Raw genomic sequence first — 23414 nt, 5'->3', positions numbered from 1 at the left:
ATTTAGTAATTGTCTCCGGCTGTGTTTCTCGCTTCAGTGATTTCACATTCCTTCATCAGTTCAATCATTATTTTTAGACTGCAACCTCGGGGTATCAGTGTACTTATTATGTACGCAAAAACGAAATAAAACACTCTCACTAACCTTTATGATTATTCATGTTCTCGGTATCAAGTATACTTTAATTTATCTAACTATGCATTATTTACCAGTCTGTTTACTTTTTAAAGTTCTGTATTTACGTTAGTTTCACCAAGTGTAAATTGGGCCTCACGCTCACTTTGACAAAGGGGGAGAACTCTAGCTTATTGCGGTACCTGTAACCTTCGTAAGTGTCTGTCAACTATTCGACCATTTTTGTTCAGTTCCATAAGGGCGTAGGCATGACTAGGTCATTTGCACTTAGTTTTACAGTGTGGAGGTTGCTCAGTCAGTTAGCTGTCGGGCTGACAATCCATAGGTCATGAGTTCGCATCCGGCAGATTCTTACAAAAACTAGTTGCTGTCTTTGACAAATGTTTGAGACATGTGACCCACGGCAGAGATCGTTCTCACAAGAAGTTGTGATACTGTATTCTTAAGGTGCTCCGGAAAAGTTGTTTATGGAGTCCCAAATAGGGCAAAATCAGGACACTTCCGCTACCTTATTTTTCAACATAAATATGCAGACTACTAGTTCAGGTTGACAGCACCAAAGTGGTAAACGTCTAAGATCTGCATCACCTCAGACTTTCCTCTCACACTAAGCTGATACACCTTGATATAACTGGAATACTGTTAAAAGCGGCATTAAACCCAACTCACTCGCTCACTCACTCAGGTCAACAGAATGTTTAATTGGTAAACTGAGTTATATCATAGTCCATTGACAGATGGGGATAAGACAATATTAGAATGATGCCAGAAGTAAGTATCAAAATGTTTACTTAACAAGTTAATAGTAGACAGAACATTCTGCAGAAATTGAAATTAATTGATCTACACATGAATGGATTGTCAAGAATTTAAGAGATGTTTACAACTGGGTTATGCTTTAAAATGTTCAAACAAAGTGCTTTGTGCTGTGGGTGTTTCCATGGCTACTATTTATACTTACTTACGGGTTAATGGTTTGGAAAGTTCAGACTAAAATACATCTGATTGGCTCAAGAACCAATGCATCCTTCATTTAGATTTGGCAGTCAGACGTGGCCTTCTTTGGAAGTGTCCTTAGAGCTTCAGGCAGAGAGGTATCCTTTCAGATGTTTCAAGAAATCAAGGATTTTGAATTATAGATGTTGGCTAAATATGTGTCTGATAAACATTCATCTTTCACGTGTGCATGGTAAGTGTTGAATATAGTTTGTGTTATAAACTAAGTGCTGTAAATCCTCACATTATCCATATTGCCAATGTCATGGCCTCCATTACAGGGCAAGTTGACAGCACGGGAGCGAGTTCACCTTCTGCTTGATTCCGACTCATTCGTTGAATATGACATGTTTCTTGAACATGCCTGCACCGACTTCAACATGGAAAAAGAAAAGGTACTCCCATTTTCAGCATTTCTCTTGCCATGGCTGCCACCAGTATCACTAACCTCCCAGTGCATTGTATACATGTCCTTTGTATTATTATATGTCCTGGGCCCACTTGCACAAAGCGATCTTAGCGCTACAGCTATTGTAAGCCTATGTTAAAGTATGGGAGTTATGATCATCTAAGCGCTAAGATCGCTTTGTGCAAGTGGGTCCAGGACTCATTCACCACCATGGCTTTGTAGGAAGTGAAGTCACCATCACCATCTCAACTAACAATCACATAACAGAATGTCTCTGGCTCACATGCTTGAAATCAACAACCACAAAATGCAACTGAATGCGAGTTTGGCATAGATACAATTTCAAAATCATGGAAAAATTGCCAGACAAGTTTTTTCATGAGTGTTACCATTAAGGTATTTCCATTGGTTCAATTTGTTACCATGGTTACATCAAGGAATATACCCGGTACATAGATTGTCATTTGATTTTGCTAAATTAATAATTTTTGTCAGCATAACTGGACTTATGTAAAACATTTAATGATTTTTCCTTTTTAATACTGTTTTACCATTTTTACATATTACTGATTGTTTTTTAATCATGTAATACAAAGGACCATAGCCATCAACCATCATGTTTGTCAGTATCAAAACATATTCTGTTATCAATTATATTAGTATTCATCATGTTTAGGAAGTCCCATTTTCCCCAAAAATGTTTCATGAAGATTTTCTTTGTCAAATCTGTGCACAATGCACATATTGCTTATGCTATGAATTAAAGCTGAATGAACTGATGCAGTCAGGATTGTAATATATTAATCAGGATGTTTGACATGAGAGCTTTTTAATAATTTCAATTTCAAGTTTTTAATTTATCAAATTTTCTGTCTAGTATCCTGGTGACAGTGTAGTGACGGGCAGGGGCTACATCAATGGACGGCTGGTGTTTGTCTTCAGCCAGGTAAGTTATCTCCCCTGCTAAGTTATCTCCCTTGCTTAACACACCATGTCTGCTTTTGCAGCTACAATGTAGTTCTCTCTACCAGTAAGCATAGATTATGCAGGCCATTATATGTATGAAACATCAACTACTGGAACAGATGAGGAAGTAATTGTATGGTTACAAGATCTGCATGTTTCTCCAACACTCACTTGACAAAGTTAATACATGTGATTCCTAAATTGTATTATTACAATAAAAATATTATTCTTTTTATTTCCAGAATATAGGTTGTACAAAATAGAATAAATATTAGGGTAACTAGATACAGCATTCTTGGTTTTTATATGTATAATTCTTTCACTTTTACCCTTTCTTTTAAAAAAACAAAACAAATAAACCTCCAAATAACCAACAAGTCAGGAATAGTTTCCATCAACCAAATCTTTGCATGTTGCCTGTTTAAAATGATATTCCCTGAAGTTAGCTATATTGTAATACCTTTTCCTTTCAGTTGATAATCATCTATATTAGCCTATATTAGAATGTATTATATTCATGATATTTGGTGACATGTTTTGCATTCTGAATTCTGCACATGGAACTGAAAAGTAGAAGAACCCCTCAACAACACGAGATCGCAGCCAAAGTTTAATTCTCCTTCGTAGCAACCTCATCTGATCCACATCGATAGTTTACGCAAAACTGGTTTACTTTCTCTACAATTCCAGAAAAGATGATAAATTCAGGTTCTTCCTTTCATAATGTACAAAGATTGCTTTCAGAAAGTTTTTCATTTTTATCAAATATGTGTTCACCGGTAAAGTCCTGTGAAGCAACCAGAACTGCAACTGTTGTTTAAATGTTTTTATAAAATATTTGGCCATGTTATATTCACTACCTTTTCTTCTTTCCATCTTTCCAACAACCTTTAGTTTATCTTCATTTTGTGCCATGATATCTTAAGCCTTTCTTACATGTAAAACAGTGTCAATACATGTATCAGCATGGCTGTCTACTTTGCTATGTCAAGGTTTCTTCAAGTTTAATTTTTTACAATATTCTTTCAATCATTTTACGATTCCATGGAATTTAAAAAAAATCCTTCAAAAGTATCTGTCACAAAATTGGTGAAGTGTCATAAAATCTTCTTCATTTAACAGTGACTTACAATAGTTGTAGTGCTATAGAGACTATCTTAACTCCCATACTAAAATTACTTTGTGGAATGGTGCCGGGAGCTTCATTATGATTCAGGACCTGGGAAGATCCGGGATAGAATCAGTCTTCAACTTCCCATGCTTGCCGTAAAAGGTGACTATGCTTGTTGTAAGAGGCGACTAATGGGATCGGGTGGTCAGGCTCGCTGACTTGGTTAAAGCATGTCATCATAACCCAATTGCATGGATCGATGCTCATGATCTCAATCACTGGATTGTCTGGTCCAGACTCGATTAATTACAGACCGCCGTCATATAGCTGGAATACTGCTGAGTGTGGCGTTAAACAACAAACAAACAAACAAAACATTATGATTCAGGAATCATCCATGAACATTTCAACTGCTGTGGTCCTGGAGACAGCAATTCAGTGTTAAACATATATTTATATTAGGACATGTTGATATTGATGTCCATGTTAACAAAAATTTACTTATTATTTCAACAATTAAAAAGAAAGATGCTCATTTCAGTTACATGATTATGAACGATACCAGTACCATATTTAGAGTACTTTGAGAATATGTTCCCATTATTCATAGACTGAGCTTGTTTGTTTCAGGACTTTACTGTGTTTGGTGGAAGTTTGTCGGGCGCCCATGCAAAGAAGATATGCAAGGTGGGTTGACAGGGATGCAACTGTCTGCTATCCTTAGACAGTTTGTTTGATGGTAATGGGAGCCTGAATTTCAGATCGTTAGGGGTTGTTATTATCAGTTATCCAAATTCAGGCCATTGTCTGAAATAGTTTTTACTCCCAACTTGAACTAACAAGAGAGCAGGCAGCTAGGCAGGGAAAGAAATTAGAATTTTTTATGAGATAAACCTGTTTTTCACTAATTTCATAACTTATTAAATTTTAGAATTTAGAACATTTGGTAATAGGCTTTCAATTAATTTATGATCTAGATTGAGTTGCTTTTTGTAAACAAATTTTTAATAAACATACGGTAGCTGAAGGAAGATCAAGCAGACCTATGTTTTTTAATCAGTGTGCAATGGTCAGAGTATTTTTTTTTATATCACATTGGGGCATTAATTTCCACAGCAGCAGGGGAAATTGAGGTTAGAAAAGCTTTATATTATTTCACGAAGGAATGAATATTCAGGGTGGATGGGAAATAGGAAATACAGAAAATCATATGGATAGCCTTTGAATAGTCCCCTGCAGCCTGTGCTGGTTGTAGGAGTGAACCAAATGTATCTGTTGCTCAGATTGGGTGACTTTGAATATTCAGAATATCAATCACTGGATTGTCTGGTCCAGACTTGATTATTTACAGAGTGAGACTGCTGTCATATAGCTGGAATATTGCTGAGTGCGGCTTTAAACAAAAAAAGAAACGAACAGAATGAAATTCACAATTACCAGTAAACATGGTAAAGCAAATATTTTTTTTTAATAAATACATACAATAATAAGTGCCTAACTGACACGTTGAGCTAGGTTGTTGCAACCCCACCAATCTTGGTCAAGGCTTCTAAATTCTTGTTACAAGTGAGTGAATCATTCTGACAAGCATATTTGATTGCTGTATCTCAAGCTGGATATGATTGGGGAGTTCCAAATGCAAAAATAAGAGCCATGCTATTGTACGGTTGTGGATATTTTATACATCATGATGTTGTTGAGCACCATGGTATCCATGCCCAAAAGGTGTACTTTTTTTAGAATATTATGTGTGTTTTTTCAATCAAAATTTCCAAATCAAGGTGATAAACAATGGTAAAGAAATTAAGTTGAATCATTTTAGAAAGCTGACATCGGATTTGTTTAAGAAGCCATGAATCCTTGTTATGAATGGTTTACTGAGGGTTTATTGGATTGTAATATCTGATTTTGATGAAAGTGTTTTTTGCGTGACCATTCTCTCCCGGTACATGCTGCCATGTTAAAGGTGAAATATTGCCCACTCACTCGCTCAACACTGTCTCCTTCTTGGTTGGGGCGGTAGGGTAGCCCAGTGGTTAAACCATTCCATCAACATGCCGAAGGTCCAGGTTTGATTCCCCACATGGGTACAATGCGTGAAACCCATTTCTGGTGTCCCCCCACCATGATATTGCTGTAATATTGCTAAAAGCGGCGTAAAAAACATTTTCACTCACTCACTCATTCACTATTTCTGGTGTCCCCAACTGTGATATTGCTGGAATATTGCTAAAAGCGGCATAAAAAACATATTCACTCACTCACTTACTATTTCTGGAGTCCCTAGCCATGATATTGCTGGAATATTTCTAAAAGCACGTAAAAACACACTCACTCTCTCATCATTTCTGGTGTCCCCCATGGTGATATTTGCTGGAAAACTTTTAAAAGCAGCGTAAAACCACACTCACTCACTCACTCCCTCACTGACCTTCTTGGTAGTGTTGCTAGGACAAACGTGTTGACATAGTTGTGTGTGTATTACAGATCATGGACCAAGCGATGCTGGTCGGTGCCCCAGTGATCGGTCTCAACGACTCGGGCGGGGCCAGAATCCAGGAAGGGGTGGAATCTCTGGCAGGATATGCTGACATCTTCCAGAGAAATGTCAACGCATCGGGTGTGATACCCCAGATCTCGCTCATCATGGGGCCATGTGCAGGTAATGAAGACCTGTCTTGTTCACAACAATAGCATGGGGACAGGTGGCCATGTCATCTACAGTGCTGTATTTTGCTTCACAGAGTTGTGTCCCTTAGGCATGCCAGACACCTATTATCATTGGTTTGAACCCCAAATTTGCCGTGATAATGTCCTAGGTTTGTCATCCGTATACCCAAGTTTGTGGGTTTCACCAAAGTGCAGTCATCAAAGACCGGCGTCAGTTTGGGCTTTCATAGAGCTGACATATTGTTATGTACCTGAAATACCCTTCAAAACGTTGCAAAACTCACTCACTCACTCACTCACTCAAAGAGTTTTTCTGAATAGCAGACTTTCCTATGTCCTTGTCATGTCAACGATTGTTGATATATTTGATATCATAAGACACTTGGGTCAGATTATATTTATCATCCAACATCATTCTTCCAACTTTTTCAGTTTGTAGACAGTAATAAGCAGCGTCTTAAGTGTTAAAAGTACTGCTAACAGCTTCAGTAGCAGAGCCTTTAGTGGTGTCATTTGATTGTGATGTCATGGTAACCAATGACATCACAATGGTCTGCAAAGCATTGTGATGCAATTTCATTGCAGTGATATCTACAATGTAGATATCGCTTGATCTCACCCAAGCAATATCTCCTGTGGGAGCCAGTTTTGGATGATAAAACACATGGACAGGCTGACAGGTCATTATCCTGTGTCTGATCGAGGAATCCATATAAAACTGTGGCATGGTATCTCATGGTTAAACCCCCCATCGTCCACGTTGAGTCCGTTATCAGGTAAATGACAAATGTTGACAGCGAAGCCTAATTCCGGTGTTTCCTCCTAGGTGGCGCTGTGTACTCCCCCGCTCTGACAGACTTCACCTTCATGGTCAAGGTGAGTGTTGCGGATGACCCAACAACTATGTCCACTTCCAAGGCCCTGGTTGTATCAAGCCTTTATTAACATGAATAACTTGTGGGTACATCCTAGGCCTGGGTCGAGTCCAAAGTTCCTTTACTCAAACGTATAAAAGTCTGAAACAATGCATGCATAGTCAGAAAGAAATGCAAACATGAGCGACTGTCATTGTTATTGTATTTGACCAATATATAACTAGGAGCGACTGTCATTGTTATTGTATTTGACCAATATATAACTAGGCTAACATGAGCGACTGTCATTGTTATTGTATTTGACCAATATATAACTGGGAGCGACTGTGATTGTTATTGTATTTGACCAATATGTTACTAGGCTAACAGGGGGCGGTCGGGTAGCCTAGTGGTTAAGGCGTTCGCTCGTCACGCTGAAGACCCGGGTTCGATTCCCGACATGGGTACAATGTGTGAAGCCCATTTCTGGTGTCCCCCGCCGTGATATTGCTGGAATATTGCTAAAAGCGGCGTAAAACCATACTCACTCACTCACTACTAGGCTAACATGAGCGACTGTCATCGTTATTGTATTTGACCAATATATAACTAGGCTAACCACGGGACCAGGAAGCCCTGTGGGTACCCGGTCCTACTCAGGGCCCACCTAACCTGTGTACCCTAGTTACCCATCCCAACACCAGTACATTTAATGCTTATTAATGCTTATTTTGTGCTCATTAACGGCAGCATTAAAAAGGTTGTCCAGAAGTAGTCATTATACTATCATTAACTAAACTAATGATGACAAGTACTAATTGTAACATTTTCATTAATGTGTCATTAAATTAGGTTATTCCCCTATGATTTTCCCACAATTCCTTACTACCCGTGGCATCAGCATTACATCGTGGGTCTTGTAGAGCAATAGAATTACCATTTTTTTTACAGATTTCATAGCAATAATGGTAACCTTGGAAAATATTTTATAAGTTTGAATAAGGACTGATAAGAAATTATTGACTTACCTGGTTCAAGTACCATACATGATGACATCATTCAATTCTTTCAGGTGGCCAATATAGTTTGCAAATAATGCACTTTTAAAATATTAACACACCTATGCACCAAGAAATCATAAATACTAACGTATTACCTGGATTTTACTGTCACCAAATTTTACTATGTATTTGGAAAATGCTGATTCTGATTGGTGAATCCTAGGTTTCAAATCACAATAATCACCTCTGACAGCTGCTTCATGGTGGAAGGTTTTAGGAAAGTCCTTCTTTCATAAGCACTGTTGGTAGGCATCTTGAAATAATGATATGTACAATTATAGGTTTCAAAATGCAGAGTTGTGCCCATAATATATTCTACTTGAGGCTAACAAAAATAAGTCTTGGTTCTCAGGCACCGCCCACATCATCATAAAGTCTGCCGCACGTTCCGTTTTTATTTCCATTCTGAATAAAAAAGTAAAAAAATCCTTATACATGTACTTAAAAACAATGTGATCCAATATGGCACACAGTTACTTCCCTTTACATGTGCACTGCTTTGCTGTGCATCTCGTGTTATGGTCATGGCAGCAATAGGAGTTTGTATGCTTGTAAATGTAGAGAGGCCCTTTCCCAGGTTGATGGTACACAACTGTTTATTTGGTTACATACTAGTTTGAACAACAAAGTAGACACAATTTATGGATAACAACTTCTTTATATATTGCAAAGACAATGTTTTGGTACATAATTACAGTAAATAAGGAAGTTATTATTCATAAATTGTGTCTTCTTTGTCGTCTGTCAACTTCTAAGTAATGCCTATGAAGCAATTTAGTTTGAACAAGGTACCCCCCAACCCCCCGAAAAAATCACTGCCCACCCGTACTACATTTTCAAAAGTCATTGCCTGAAAACCAATTCTTTTATGATTTTATACCTTACAAAGAAAGTGTTATCCCAAATATAAAATTCGTACATAATATTTTAAGTATGTGGTAATATATTTTGTGCAGAAAACACAACAGAAATTGAGAGTGTAGTTCAAGTTTTTCATAATTTCTTTGTATTTGGGTGTTCTTATTTCAGATCAACAACACATTCAAAACATTAGACGCAACCCATGATGCCAAGCTCGATGTATTCATTAACACTAAACAGTTCACGTTTAATTTTGTCATGATAGAATGGAGGTAACCTTAATGTTTAGAGTAGAGCCAGGTTATATGTAGATTTTACCATGTTAATTTTAACATTTGAAACTTCACGCTATGCATTGAAAACACAGTATCTTTATCTCATTGTCAATCACTGGATTGTCTGGGCCAGATTTGATTATTTACAGACAGACAGGTTTCATGTGGCTGGAATATTGCCGAGTGAAGCGTTAAACAACAACAACAACAAAAACAAACAGATCCTTGTTGATTCTCTCTTGATATGGTCACCATATTCATTAGTAACTGATTAGTGAACTAAGTATTTTATGTGTGATTCAAATAATATTTAGAATTATTTTTGGTTAAAACGTGTAAGCTATTTTAATAAAATATGCATTCAAGGATGTTGTCAATGGCCCATTAGTGATTGGAGGTTTAATGACATGTTAATAGCTCATTACATTCATGCGTGAGTGAGTGAGTAAGTAAGGTTTTACGCCGCTTTTAGCAATATTCCAGCAATATCACGGTGGGGGACTCCAGAAATGGGCTTTACACATTGTACCCATGTCAGGAATCGAACCCGGGTCTTAGGCGTGACGAACGAGCTAGGTGTTGGTGTCTAGCAACACATTACTCGTCATTTTTTAGGTCTTAATTATCCATTTGGCATGGGAATTAATTCCAGATCCATACTTTATCTTGCTAAGGCTTAGAGGAACTTATTTTGTATTTGTTGAAAGATACATTATTGCTTTTTATAGATGATGCTAAAATTAGGGATTTGAAATAAACTCTCATTGTTCTTAAGGCTTATCAATGAAGACTAGTTATGTTGTGTCTGTTTTTTCTTGACCCCAACAGTTTGAAAACCTGCTTTCTAGAACTTACCTGTAAACATAGTTAAGAGAGCATGTACCGCAGAGTTGCGTCCCTTGGGCACGCCAAAAACCTGTGATTGTGGGTTCGAATCCCGGTTCGCTCCAATTATGTTTCTAGGTTTGTCAACACCATACCCTTGCCTGTGGGTTTCACCAAAGTGGTAAACGTCTGAGACCTGCATCACTTCGGGCTGACACGCCATGATATAACCGGAATACTGTGAAAACTCACTCACTCACTCACTTTGTTTACCGGTAGCAAGAACTAAGATCTGGTTTTAATGAGTTTGGTGTAATAATCTCTATTATTTATTTCATTGTTTGCTACTTGTTTGCAGGAAACCTCCTACTTATTCATCACAGGACCTGAAGTTGTCAAGGTAAGGGCTTCTGTCACTTCTTCCCCGTGTAGCAGTCCAGAACCCGTTGATGGATTGTTCAAATCTCAGATTTGTCCAGATTATGATTATGGTGGCCCAGTTGTGTAAGGCACTGCAATCACTGTGCAGAGTTGCGTCCCTTGGACACGCCAGGCACCTATGATCCCACATCCATCAGCGTTAAATCCAACTCACTCACCGACTATGAACCTTGGTCCATATCTTGCCTATGTTTTACAAAAACTGCTAAACTGCTAAACAAAGTGGCCTGCATCACTTGATACCAATAAGTGCATTTTTAATGATCCAAATTCCATTCACCCAGTGAATGCTCATGGCGCGACAGTATTATGAACTCGATCAGTGGGCACTGGATTTTCATTCTCAGCTCCCTGGGGAGTATACAGTGCAAGCTGCCTGTGAGGTGCTACAAGGTTAACAAGTCACATTACTAACTCATCCTACCAGGTACCCATTGACTGCTGGGGGAATCCTTGCACTTTAATCAATGTGGATTTCTGCCCATTCCGTGATATAACAGTCATAACAGAAGTATTTTCGAAGTGGTATTAACCACAACTCCTCAGTCAGTCCAAATCTTCTGTTGAGCTAGCTAAAGTCACAGAAGGCTATACCCAACATGTTATCAATATGCATCTTTATGATTTAAACTGCCTCTGTGGCCTAGTGGTAGAGCGTCCGCTCTGAGATTAGGGTTCAAGCCCAGGCCGTCATGGGCGGATACAGACGGGGGGTGTAGGGGTGCGCTTCCCCCCCCCCCCCCCCCCCTTTTATTTCGAAAAAAATCTTTATTTCTGTATGAATTACCACCAAAGACAATAAATAGATCTTAATTGTCCAGCCCCCCTTTTAAAAAAAGCTGTATCTGCCCATGGCTGCGTCATAACAAAAGACATTAAAAGATGGTACTTGTTGTTCCCTCCCTTGCACTCGGCATTAAGGGGCTAAAACAAGGACTGGTCGGCTCGGAGTCTGTATACTGTGTCTGAGTGGGGTATTCATGTCAAACTGCAGCATGGTATCTCTGTGAGCTAAAACAAGGACTGGTCGGCTCGGAGTCAGTATACTGTGTCTGAGTGGGGTATTCATGTCAAACTGCAGCATGGTATCTCTGTGAGCTAAAACAAGGACTGGTCGGCTCGGAGTCAGTATACTGTGTCTGAGTGGGGTATTCATGTCAAACTGCAGCATGGTATCTCTGTGAGCTAAAACAAGGACTGGTCGGCTCGGAGTCAGTATACTGTGTCTGAGTGGGGTATTCATGTTAAACTGCGGCATGGAATCTCTGTGAGCTAAAACAAGGACTGGTCGGCTCGGAGTCAGTATACTGTGTCTGAGTGGGGTATTCATGTCAAACTGCAGCATGGTATCTCTGTGAGCTAAAACAAGGACTGGTAGGCTCGGAGTCAGTATACTGTGTCTGAGTGGGGTATTCATGTTAAACTGCGGCATGGAATCTCTGTGAGCTAAAACAAGGACTGGTCGGCTCGGAGTCAGTATACTGTGTCTGAGTGGGGTATTCATGTTAAACTGCGGCATGGTATCTCTGTGAGCTAAAACAAGGACTGGTAGGCTCGGAGTCAGTATACTGTGTCTGAGTGGGGTATTCATGTCAAACTGCAGCATGGTATCTCAGTGGGCTAAAACAAGGACTGGTCGGCTCGGAGTCAGTATACTGTGTCTGAGTGGGGTATTCATGTTAAACTGCGGCATGGTATCTCTGTGAGCTAAAACAAGGACTGGTAGGCTCGGAGTCAGTATACTGTGTCTGAGTGGGGTATTCATGTTAAACTGCAGCATGGTATCTCTGTGGGCTAAAACAAGGACTGGTCGGCTCGGAGTCAGTATACTGAGTTTGAGTGGGGTATTCATGTCAAACTGCGGCATGGTATCTCAGTGAGCTAAAACAAGGACTGGTAGGCTCGGATTCAGTATACTGTGTCTGAGTGGGATATTCATGTTCAACTGCAGCATGGTATCTCAGTGGGCTAAAACAGGGACTGGTCGGCTCGGAGTCAGTATACTGTGTCTGAGTGGGGTATCCATGTTAAACTGCGGCATGGTATCTCAGTGGGCTAAAACAAGGACTGGTAGGCTCGGAGTCAGTATACTGTGTCTGAGTGGGGTATCCTTGTTAAACTGCAGCATGGTATCTCAGTGAGCTAAAACAAGGACTGGTAGGCTCGGAGTCAGTATACTGTGTCTGAGTGGGGTATTCATGTTCAACTGCAGCATGTTATCTCAGTGAGCTAAAACAAGGACTGGTCGGCTCGGAGTCAGTATACTGTGTCTGAGTGGGGTATCCATGTTAAACTGCAGCATGGTATCTCAGTGAGCTATAACAAGGACTGGTCGGCTCGGAGTCAGTATACTGTGTTTGAGTGGGGTATATTCATGTTAAACTGCGGCATGGTATCTCAGTGAGCTAAAACAAGGACTGGTCGGCTCGGAGTCAGTATACTGTGTCTGAGTGGGGTATCCTTGTTAAACTGCAGCATGGTATCTCAGTGAGCTAAAACAAGGACTGGTCGGCTCGGAGTCAGTATACTGTGTCTGAGTGGGGTATTCATGTTCAACTGCAGCATGGTATCTCAGTGAGCTAAAACAAGGACTGGTCGGCTCGGAGTCAGTATACTGTGTCTGAGTGGGGTATCCATGTTAAACTGCAGCATGGTATCTCAGTGAGCTAAAACAAGGACTGGTCGGCTCGGCGTCAGTATACTGTGTCTGAGTGGGGTATTCATGTTGAACTATGGCATGGTATCTCAGTGAGCTAAAACAAGGACTGGTCGGCTCGGAGTCAGTATACTGTGTCTGAGTGGTGTATTCATGTCAAACTGCAGCATGGTATCTCAGTGGGCTAAAACAAGGACTGGTCGGCTCGGAGTCAGTATACTGTGTCTGAGTGGGGTATCCATGTTAAACTGCGGCATGGTATCTCAGTGAGCTAAAACAAGGACTGGTCGGCTCGGAGTCAGTATACTGTGTCTGAGTGGGGTATTCATGTTAAACTGCAGCATGGTATCTCAGTGGGCTAAAACAAGGACTGGTCGGCTCGGAGTCAGTATACTGTGTCTGAGTGGGGTATTCATGTTAAACTGCAGCATGGTATCTCAGTGAGCTAAAACAAGGACTGGTCGGCTCGGAGTCAGTATACTGTGTCTGAGTGGGGTATCCATATTAAACTGCAGCATGGTATCTCAGTGAGCTAAAACAAAGACTGGTCGGCTCGGATTCAGTATACTGTGTCTGAGTGGGGTATTCATGTTAAACTGCAGCATGGTATCTCAGTGGGCTAAAACAAGGACTGGTCGGCTCGGAGTCAGTATACTGTGTCTGAGTGGGGTATTCATGTTAAACTGCGGCATGGTATCTCTGTGAGCTAAAACAAGGACTGGTAGGCTCGGAGTCAGTATACTGTGTCTGAGTGGGGTATTCATGTTAAACTGCAGCATGGTATCTCTGTGGGCTAAAACAAGGACTGGTCGGCTCGGAGTCAGTATACTGAGTTTGAGTGGGGTATTCATGTCAAACTGCGGCATGGTATCTCAGTGAGCTAAAACAAGGACTGGTAGGCTCGGATTCAGTATACTGTGTCTGAGTGGGATATTCATGTTCAACTGCAGCATGGTATCTCAGTGGGCTAAAACAGGGACTGGTCGGCTCGGAGTCAGTATACTGTGTCTGAGTGGGGTATCCATGTTAAACTGCGGCATGGTATCTCAGTGGGCTAAAACAAGGACTGGTAGGCTCGGAGTCAGTATACTGTGTCTGAGTGGGGTATCCTTGTTAAACTGCAGCATGGTATCTCAGTGAGCTAAAACAAGGACTGGTAGGCTCGGAGTCAGTATACTGTGTCTGAGTGGGGTATTCATGTTCAACTGCAGCATGTTATCTCAGTGAGCTAAAACAAGGACTGGTCGGCTCGGAGTCAGTATACTGTGTCTGAGTGGGGTATCCATGTTAAACTGCAGCATGGTATCTCAGTGAGCTATAACAAGGACTGGTCGGCTCGGAGTCAGTATACTGTGTTTGAGTGGGGTATATTCATGTTAAACTGCGGCATGGTATCTCAGTGAGCTAAAACAAGGACTGGTCGGCTCGGAGTCAGTATACTGTGTCTGAGTGGGGTATCCTTGTTAAACTGCAGCATGGTATCTCAGTGAGCTAAAACAAGGACTGGTCGGCTCGGAGTCAGTATACTGTGTCTGAGTGGGGTATTCATGTTCAACTGCAGCATGGTATCTCAGTGAGCTAAAACAAGGACTGGTCGGCTCGGAGTCAGTATACTGTGTCTGAGTGGGGTATCCATGTTAAACTGCAGCATGGTATCTCAGTGAGCTAAAACAAGGACTGGTCGGCTCGGCGTCAGTATACTGTGTCTGAGTGGGGTATTCATGTTGAACTATGGCATGGTATCTCAGTGAGCTAAAACAAGGACTGGTCGGCTCGGAGTCAGTATACTGTGTCTGAGTGGTGTATTCATGTCAAACTGCAGCATGGTATCTCAGTGGGCTAAAACAAGGACTGGTCGGCTCGGAGTCAGTATACTGTGTCTGAGTGGGGTATCCATGTTAAACTGCGGCATGGTATCTCAGTGAGCTAAAACAAGGACTGGTCGGCTCGGAGTCAGTATACTGTGTCTGAGTGGGGTATTCATGTTAAACTGCAGCATGGTATCTCAGTGGGCTAAAACAAGGACTGGTCGGCTCGGAGTCAGTATACTGTGTCTGAGTGGGGTATTCATGTTAAACTGCAGCATGGTATCTCAGTGAGCTAAAACAAGGACTGGTCGGCTCGGAGTCAGTATACTGTGTCTGAGTGGGGTATCCATATTAAACTGCAGCATGGTATCTCAGTGAGCTAAAACAAAGACTGGTCGGCTCGGATTCAGTATACTGTGTCTGAGTGGGATATTCATGTTCAACTGCAGCATGGTATCTCAGTGGGCTAAAACAAGGACTGGTAGGCTCGGATTCAGTATACTGTGTCTGAGTGGGATATTCATGTTCAACTGCAGCATGGTATCTCAGTGGGCTAAAACAAGGACTGGTCGGCTCGGATTCAGTATACTGTGTCTGAGTGGGATATTCATGTTCAACTGCAGCATGGTATCTCAGTGGGCTAAAACAAGGACTGGTCGGCTCGGATTCAGTATACTGTGTCTGAGTGGGATATTCATGTTCAACTGCAGCATGGTATCTCAGTGGGCTAAAACAAGGACTGGTCGGCTCGGAGTCAGTATACTGTGTCTGAGTGGGGTATCCATGTTAAACTGCAGCATGGTATCTCTGTGAGCTAAAACAAGGACTGGTCGGCTCGGAGTCAGTATACTGTGTCTGAGTGGGGTATTCATGTTAAACTGCGGCATGGTATCTCAGTGAGCTAAAACAAGGACTGGTCGGCTCGGAGTCAGTATACTGCGTCTGAGTGGGGTATTCATGTTAAACTGCGGCATGGTATCTCTGTGAGCTAAAACAAGGACTGGTAGGCTCGGAGTCAGTATACTGTGTCTGAGTGGGGTATTCTTGTCAAACTGCAGCATGGTATCTCAGTGGGCTAAAACAAGGACTGGTCGGCTCGGAGTCAGTATACTGTGTCTGAGTGGGGTATTCATGTTAAACTGCGGCATGGTATCTCTGTGAGCTAAAACAAGGACTGGTAGGCTCGGAGTCAGTATACTGTGTCTGAGTGGGGTATTCATGTTAAACTGCAGCATGGTATCTCTGTGGGCTAAAACAAGGACTGGTCGGCTCGGAGTCAGTATACTGAGTTTGAGTGGGGTATTCATGTCAAACTGCGGCATGGTATCTCAGTGAGCTAAAACAAGGACTGGTAGGCTCGGATTCAGTATACTGTGTCTGAGTGGGATATTCATGTTCAACTGCAGCATGGTATCTCAGTGGGCTAAAACAGGGACTGGTCGGCTCGGAGTCAGTATACTGTGTCTGAGTGGGGTATCCATGTTAAACTGCGGCATGGTATCTCAGTGGGCTAAAACAAGGACTGGTAGGCTCGGAGTCAGTATACTGTGTCTGAGTGGGGTATCCTTGTTAAACTGCAGCATGGTATCTCAGTGAGCTAAAACAAGGACTGGTAGGCTCGGAGTCAGTATACTGTGTCTGAGTGGGGTATTCATGTTCAACTGCAGCATGGTATCTCAGTGAGCTAAAACAAGGACTGGTCGGCTCGGAGTCAGTATACTGTGTCTGAGTGGGGTATCCATGTTAAACTGCAGCATGGTATCTCAGTGAGCTATAACAAGGACTGGTCGGCTCGGAGTCAGTATACTGTGTTTGAGTGGGGTATATTCATGTTAAACTGCGGCATGGTATCTCAGTGAGCTAAAACAAGGACTGGTCGGCTCGGAGTCAGTATACTGTGTCTGAGTGGGGTATCCTTGTTAAACTGCAGCATGGTATCTCAGTGAGCTAAAACAAGGACTGGTCGGCTCGGAGTCAGTATACTGTGTCTGAGTGGGATATTCATGTTCAACTGCAGCATGGTATCTCAGTGAGCTAAAACAAGGACTGGTCGGCTCGGAGTCAGTATACTGTGTCTGAGTGGGGTATCCATGTTAAACTGCAGCATGGTATCTCAGTGAGCTCAAAAAGGACTGGTCGGCTCGGAGTCAGTATACTGTGTCTGAGTGGGGTATTCATGTTGAACTATGGCATGGTATTTCAGTGAGCTAAAACAAGGACTGGTCGGCTCGGAGTCAGTATACTGTGTCTGAGTGGTGTATTCATGTCAAACTGCAGCATGGTATCTCAGTGGGCTAAAACAAGGACTGGTCGGCTCGGAGTCAGTATACTGTGTCTGAGTGGGGTATCCATGTTAAACTGCGGCATGGTATCTCAGTGAGCTAAAACAAGGACTGGTCGGCTCGGAGTCAGTATACTGTGTCTGAGTGGGGTATTCATGTTCAACTGCGGCATGGTATCTCAGTGGGCTAAAACAAGGACTGGTCGGCTCGGAGTCAGTATACTGTGTCTGAGTGGGGTATTCATGTTAAACTGCAGCATGGTATCTCAGTGAGCTAAAACAAGGACTGGTCGGCTCGGAGTCAGTATACTGTGTCTGAGTGGGGTATCCATGTTAAACTGCAGCATGGTATCTCAGTGAGCTAAAACAAAGACTGGTCGGCTCGGATTCAGTATACTGTGTCTGAGTGGGATATTCATGTTCAACTGCAGCATGGTATCTCAGTGGGCTAAAACAAGGACTGGTAGGCTCGGATTCAGTATACTGTGTCTGAGTGGGATATTCATGTTCAACTGCAGCATGGTATCTCAGTGGGCTAAAACAAGGACTGGTCGGCTCGGATTCAGTATACTGTGTCTGAGTGGTGTATTCATGTCAAACTGCAGCATGGTATCTCAGTGGGCTAAAACAAGGACTGGTCGGCTCGGAGTCAGTATACTGTGTCTGAGTGGGGTATCCATGTTAAACTGCGGCATGGTATCTCAGTGAGCTAAAACAAGGACTGGTCGGCTCGGAGTCAGTATACTGTGTCTGAGTGGGGTATTCATGTTCAACTGCGGCATGGTATCTCAGTGGGCTAAAACAAGGACTGGTCGGCTCGGAGTCAGTATACTGTGTCTGAGTGGGATATTCATGTTAAACTGCAGCATGGTATCTCAGTGAGCTAAAACAAGGACTGGTCGGCTCGGAGTCAGTATACTGTGTCTGAGTGGGGTATCCATGTTAAACTGCAGCATGGTATCTCAGTGAGCTAAAACAAAGACTGGTCGGCTCGGATTCAGTATACTGTGTCTGAGTGGGATATTCATGTTCAACTGCAGCATGGTATCTCAGTGGGCTAAAACAAGGACTGGTAGGCTCGGATTCAGTATACTGTGTCTGAGTGGGATATTCATGTTCAACTGCAGCATGGTATCTCAGTGAGCTAAAACAAGGACTGGTCGGCTCGGAGTCAGTATACTGTGTCTGAGTGGGGTATCCATGTTAAACTGCAGCATGGTATCTCAGTGAGCTCAAAAAGGACTGGTCGGCTCGGAGTCAGTATACTGTGTCTGAGTGGGGTATTCATGTTGAACTATGGCATGGTATTTCAGTGAGCTAAAACAAGGACTGGTCGGCTCGGAGTCAGTATACTGTGTCTGAGTGGTGTATTCATGTCAAACTGCAGCATGGTATCTCAGTGGGCTAAAACAAGGACTGGTCGGCTCGGAGTCAGTATACTGTGTCTGAGTGGGGTATCCATGTTAAACTGCGGCATGGTATCTCAGTGAGCTAAAACAAGGACTGGTCGGCTCGGAGTCAGTATACTGTGTCTGAGTGGGGTATTCATGTTCAACTGCGGCATGGTATCTCAGTGGGCTAAAACAAGGACTGGTCGGCTCGGAGTCAGTATACTGTGTCTGAGTGGGGTATTCATGTTAAACTGCAGCATGGTATCTCAGTGAGCTAAAACAAGGACTGGTCGGCTCGGAGTCAGTATACTGTGTCTGAGTGGGGTATCCATGTTAAACTGCAGCATGGTATCTCAGTGAGCTAAAACAAAGACTGGTCGGCTCGGATTCAGTATACTGTGTCTGAGTGGGATATTCATGTTAAACTGCAGCATGGTATCTCAGTGGGCTAAAACAAGGACTGGTAGGCTCGGATTCAGTATACTGTGTCTGAGTGGGATATTCATGTTCAACTGCAGCATGGTATCTCAGTGGGCTAAAACAAGGACTGGTCGGCTCGGATTCAGTATACTGTGTCTGAGTGGTGTATTCATGTCAAACTGCAGCATGGTATCTCAGTGGGCTAAAACAAGGACTGGTCGGCTCGGAGTCAGTATACTGTGTCTGAGTGGGGTATCCATGTTAAACTGCGGCATGGTATCTCAGTGAGCTAAAACAAGGACTGGTCGGCTCGGAGTCAGTATACTGTGTCTGAGTGGGGTATTCATGTTCAACTGCGGCATGGTATCTCAGTGGGCTAAAACAAGGACTGGTCGGCTCGGAGTCAGTATACTGTGTCTGAGTGGGGTATTCATGTTAAACTGCAGCATGGTATCTCAGTGAGCTAAAACAAGGACTGGTCGGCTCGGAGTCAGTATACTGTGTCTGAGTGGGGTATCCATGTTAAACTGCAGCATGGTATCTCAGTGAGCTAAAACAAAGACTGGTCGGCTCGGATTCAGTATACTGTGTCTGAGTGGGATATTCATGTTCAACTGCAGCATGGTATCTCAGTGGGCTAAAACAAGGACTGGTAGGCTCGGATTCAGTATACTGTGTCTGAGTGGGATATTCATGTTCAACTGCAGCATGGTATCTCAGTGGGCTAAAACAAGGACTGGTGGGCTCGGATTCAGTATACTGTGTCTGAGTGGGATATTCATGTTCAACTGCAGCATGGTATCTCAGTGGGCTAAAACAAGGACTGGTCGGCTCGGATTCAGTATACTGTGTCTGAGTGGGATATTCATGTTCAACTGCAGCATGGTATCTCAGTGGGCTAAAACAAGGACTGGTCGGCTCGGAGTCAGTATACTGTGTCTGAGTGGGGTATCCATGTTAAACTGCAGCATGGTATCTCCGTGAGCTAAAACAAGGACTGGTCGGCTCGGAGTCAGTATACTGTGTCTGAGTGGGGTATTCATGTTAAACTGCGGCATGGTATCTCTGTGAGCTAATACAAGGACTGGTCGGCTCGGAGTCAGTATACTGCGTCTGAGTGGGGTATTCATGTTAAACTGCGGCATGGTATCTCTGTGAGCTAAAACAAGGACTGGTCGGCTCGGAGTCAGTATACTGTGTCTGAGTGGGGTATTCATGTCAAACTGCAGCATGGTATCTCAGTGGGCTAAAACAAGGACTGGTCGGCTCGGAGTCAGTATACTGTGTCTGAGTGGGGTATTCATGTTAAACTGCGGCATGGTATCTCTGTGAGCTAAAACAAGGACTGGTAGGCTCGGAGTCAGTATACTGTGTCTGAGTGGGGTATTCATGTTAAACTGCAGCATGGTATCTCTGTGGGCTAAAACAAGGACTGGTCGGCTCGGAGTCAGTATACTGAGTTTGAGTGGGGTATTCATGTCAAACTGCGGCATGGTATCTCAGTGAGCTAAAACAAGGACTGGTCGGCTCGGATTCAGTATACTGTGTCTGAGTGGGATATTCATGTTCAACTGCAGCATGGTATCTCAGTGGGCTAAAACAGGGACTGGTCGGCTCGGAGTCAGTATACTGTGTCTGAGTGGGGTATCCATGTTAAACTGCGGCATGGTATCTCAGTGGGCTAAAACAAGGACTGGTAGGCTCGGAGTCAGTATACTGTGTCTGAGTGGGGTATCCTTGTTAAACTGCAGCATGGTATCTCAGTGAGCTAAAACAAGGACTGGTCGGCTCGGATTCAGTATACTGTGTCTGAGTGGGGTATCCATGTTAAACTGCAGCATGGTATCTCAGTGAGCTATAACAAGGACTGGTCGGCTCGGAGTCAGTATACTGTGTTTGAGTGGGGTATATTCATGTTAAACTGCGGCATGGTATCTCAGTGGGCTAAAACAAGGACTGGTCGGCTCGGAGTCAGTATACTGTGTCTGAGTGGGGTATCCTTGTTAAACTGCAGCATGGTATCTCAGTGAGCTAAAACAAGGACTGGTCGGCTCGGAGTCAGTATACTGTGTCTGAGTGGGGTATTCATGTTCAACTGCAGCATGGTATCTCAGTGAGCTAAAACAAGGACTGATCGGCTCGGAGTCAGTATACTGTGTCTGAGTGGGGTATTCATGTTCAACTGTGGCATGGTATCTCAGTGAGCTAAAACAAGGACTGGTCGGCTCGGAGTCAGTATACTGTGTCTGAGTGGGGTATTCATGTTCAACTGCAGCATGGTATCTCAGTGAGCTAAAACAAGGACTGATCGGCTCGGAGTCAGTATACTGTGTCTGAGTGGGGTATTCATGTCAAACTGTGGCATGTTATCTCAGTGAGCTAAAACAAGGACTGGTAGGCTCGGATTCAGTATACTGTGTCTGAGTGGGGTATTCATGTTCAACTGCAGCATGGTATCTCAGTGAGCTAAAACAAGGACTGGTAGGCTCAGAGTCAGTATACTGTGTCTGAGTGGGGTATTCATGTTCAACTGCAGCATGGTATCTCAGTGAGCTAAAACAAGGACTGGTAGGCTCAGAGTCAGTATACTGTGTCTGAGTGGGATATTCATGTTAAACTGCGGCATGGTATCTCAGTGAGCTAAAACAAGGACTGGTAGGCTCGGATTCAGTATACTGTGTCTGAGTGGGGTATTCATGTTCAACTGTGGCATGGTATCTCAGTAGAGGTGTAACGATACGGGAGGGTCGCAATACGTATCGTATCGCGATACAGGGGTCGCAATGCGATAGGTATCACGATACAGTGTTTACTGGTACAAGCTAAGCCAAGTCGATGTCTTTCTGCTCTCTAAAAGATGTGACAAGTACAGTTGAAGAAGATATAAGGTGTTTATTTACTGTTATAGCAAATTGTCAGCAATACAGTATGTTTTACTGAAACAACAAACTGGCTTTGAAACTGTTAGACGTATTTCATGGGCACATGGAACCAGTCTGACCAGTCACTGTCAAGGCTCCCGTGCACGTGATCGCGTTATCGCGAGAATTACGTGTTGACATAAAATCGTCCAACAAAAACAAATCTGACTTTTAACGAATCAAAGTATGGCATTTATGATATATGTATCCATTCTCTGTCAACTAAAATTCCTTTCAAGGCGTCAATAGAGGTAATCTGACCGTGGTTGCTGTTAATAACGGTGAGTTGTGCGATCTTCCGATCGCTTCACACACGATTTCGCCGAAATTAATTAAAACAATATTAAAAGGAATTTTGAATAAAATTAATGAAATAAGTTACAAACATGAGTCCAGATATACAAAGAACACTTTTTTATAGCCAGACAGTGTAATTACATGAATAATTTGCGAACTTCAGTATAGATTTGTTGACATGGTATTTCCGGTGTTCCGTGCTCGTGGTAATGTCTTTCCATGGGGGAAAAACATCAAAACTCATTCATTCGTGTATAATGTGCAACCCCTTCTACACAGATGTGTTTTTTGGAAAAAAAGTGCGCACTTTACTCATGAAAATACGGTAAGTAAAACTGTGTTATGAAAATATCGTATGTATCGCGATACATGCTTTCCAAATCGATGCATGGTATCGTGGGCTGTGCATCGGGATACAATACTGTATCGCCATATCGTTACACCACTATATTTCAGTGAGCTAAAACAAGGACTGGTCAGCTCAGAGTCAGTATACTGTGTCTGAGTGGGGTATCCATGTTAAACTGCAGCATGGTTTCTCAGTGGGCTAGCACTATAAAATTGGCATCTTGTACAATCAGCCAGAAACACAAACACATACATGTCGCTATACAAGTGATGTCAACCCCATTTCACTTCACTGGTACATGATTCAATGCCGTGACACCCCCATCGGGATCCCAATAGGTCGGTGACTAAATCGGGTAGTCACTAGTTAGGTTCGTCACTTGATTGATTCCACATCAATTTGCCCTGAATGATGGCATGGGGATTTTAGGTCAGAGTATAGGTCCCCAGCAACCTATACTTGTCATAAAAGGTCTCTGAATGGATTGGGTAGTCGGTTGACTTGAGTTATGGTCACATTGGTGTTAAATTTGCAATGTACAGGCAGTGGCCATTCTTGTTTCTTGACATACAAGGTGGTGATTTATTATTACAATGTTAAAAAGGCAAACAAACTTCTGAAAAAGTAACAAATTATGTAGATAATTAGTCCATTTATGATAGCATAGACTGATATATTTGTGAAAAT

General features: G+C 42.5%; 1 protein-coding gene across 1 annotated transcript in view; it reads left to right on the top strand.

The window, feature by feature from the left end:
* LOC139447390 (propionyl-CoA carboxylase beta chain, mitochondrial-like) overlaps positions 1–23414 on the top strand; it is a 76629-nt gene that overhangs the window by 471 nt on the left and 52744 nt on the right. Inside the window, exons 2-7 of the mRNA XM_071228718.1 lie at positions 1413–1526; positions 2418–2486; positions 4248–4304; positions 6105–6279; positions 7114–7163; positions 10522–10563. Of these exons, the coding sequence (XP_071084819.1) occupies positions 1413–1526; positions 2418–2486; positions 4248–4304; positions 6105–6279; positions 7114–7163; positions 10522–10563 (507 nt within the window). The remainder of the gene's footprint in view (positions 1–1412; positions 1527–2417; positions 2487–4247; positions 4305–6104; positions 6280–7113; positions 7164–10521; positions 10564–23414) is intronic.

This window comes from Haliotis cracherodii, unplaced genomic scaffold (genome assembly GCF_022045235.1).
Source record: "Haliotis cracherodii isolate W230 unplaced genomic scaffold, xgHalCrac1.p SCAF_7, whole genome shotgun sequence".
NCBI classification, from domain to species: Eukaryota; Metazoa; Mollusca; class Gastropoda; order Lepetellida; family Haliotidae; genus Haliotis; species Haliotis cracherodii.
Note: the sequence above shows the minus strand (reverse complement) of the source record. Positions and strands in the feature narration are given on the sequence as shown.